General features: G+C 31.4%; 1 protein-coding gene across 1 annotated transcript; it reads right to left on the minus strand.

Moving 5' to 3' along the window:
- Positions 1-101: 101 nt before the first annotated feature.
- Tsp_06161a (hypothetical protein) lies at positions 102-336 on the minus strand (the record flags this gene model as incomplete). Its single annotated transcript, XM_003380404.1, has 2 exons — positions 316-336; positions 102-219 (listed from the first exon to the last, which is right to left on the minus strand). Coding segments are annotated over exons 1-2 (139 nt in total), but the record flags the coding sequence as incomplete, so codon positions are not given.
- Positions 337-701: the final 365 nt, after the last annotated feature.

Below are 701 nucleotides of genomic sequence, written 5' to 3' on the forward strand. Positions count from 1 at the left end.
AAACAGAAAAGGCTATTCCCTTGCTTTTTGGAAAAGATTAAAATTTTAAATTGTTGTGAAGTGATTTCTATTGATCGTTGAATTAAGGTTTCATTACCAACCTGGTTGCACGTCTTTAAACGCGTATTTGCATATATATTGCTTGATCGTGGCACAATGAGGCAATTTTACCGGGCAGCTCTTATATACTAACGAAGCCTGGGCGCTTGATAGAACATCCTATAATTGCATTTCATTAGTATTTATACAAATATTTGAACAAATACCCGCGGGCAAAAGTGGCTGATTCCAATAATATTTGTGCCTGAATTTCACTTTTGTAATACAGAACCCCATTGAAATTAAATTTTTATTTACGCAATTAAATTGATTAAACATGATACTGAAATAAGAATAATTCAAAATGAAACGTTTTATTTACATTTTTCATGGAATCATCCATTATTTCCTCCTATAAGTGTCAACATCCCTAACAAGCAATTTTTGTCCCAATATCTCATTAAATAATCCATTGATTATTATTGATACTTTCTGCTATTAATAATTGTACAATACTGTTCTCTTATATGAAAAAGGAATTCAATAATACATTTGAGGTTCCCCAAGGGGCACGCCTTTTGTTCTACTGATCTTATATGCAAATATTTTGAAAGAATAAAATAAATGCCCTGGCCTGCTGTGAATTAATTTGTCATAAATCG

The sequence above is a fragment of the Trichinella spiralis genome (assembly GCF_000181795.1).
Source record: "Trichinella spiralis strain ISS 195 chromosome Unknown Scfld2, whole genome shotgun sequence".
NCBI lineage: Eukaryota > Metazoa > Nematoda > Enoplea > Trichinellida > Trichinellidae > Trichinella > Trichinella spiralis.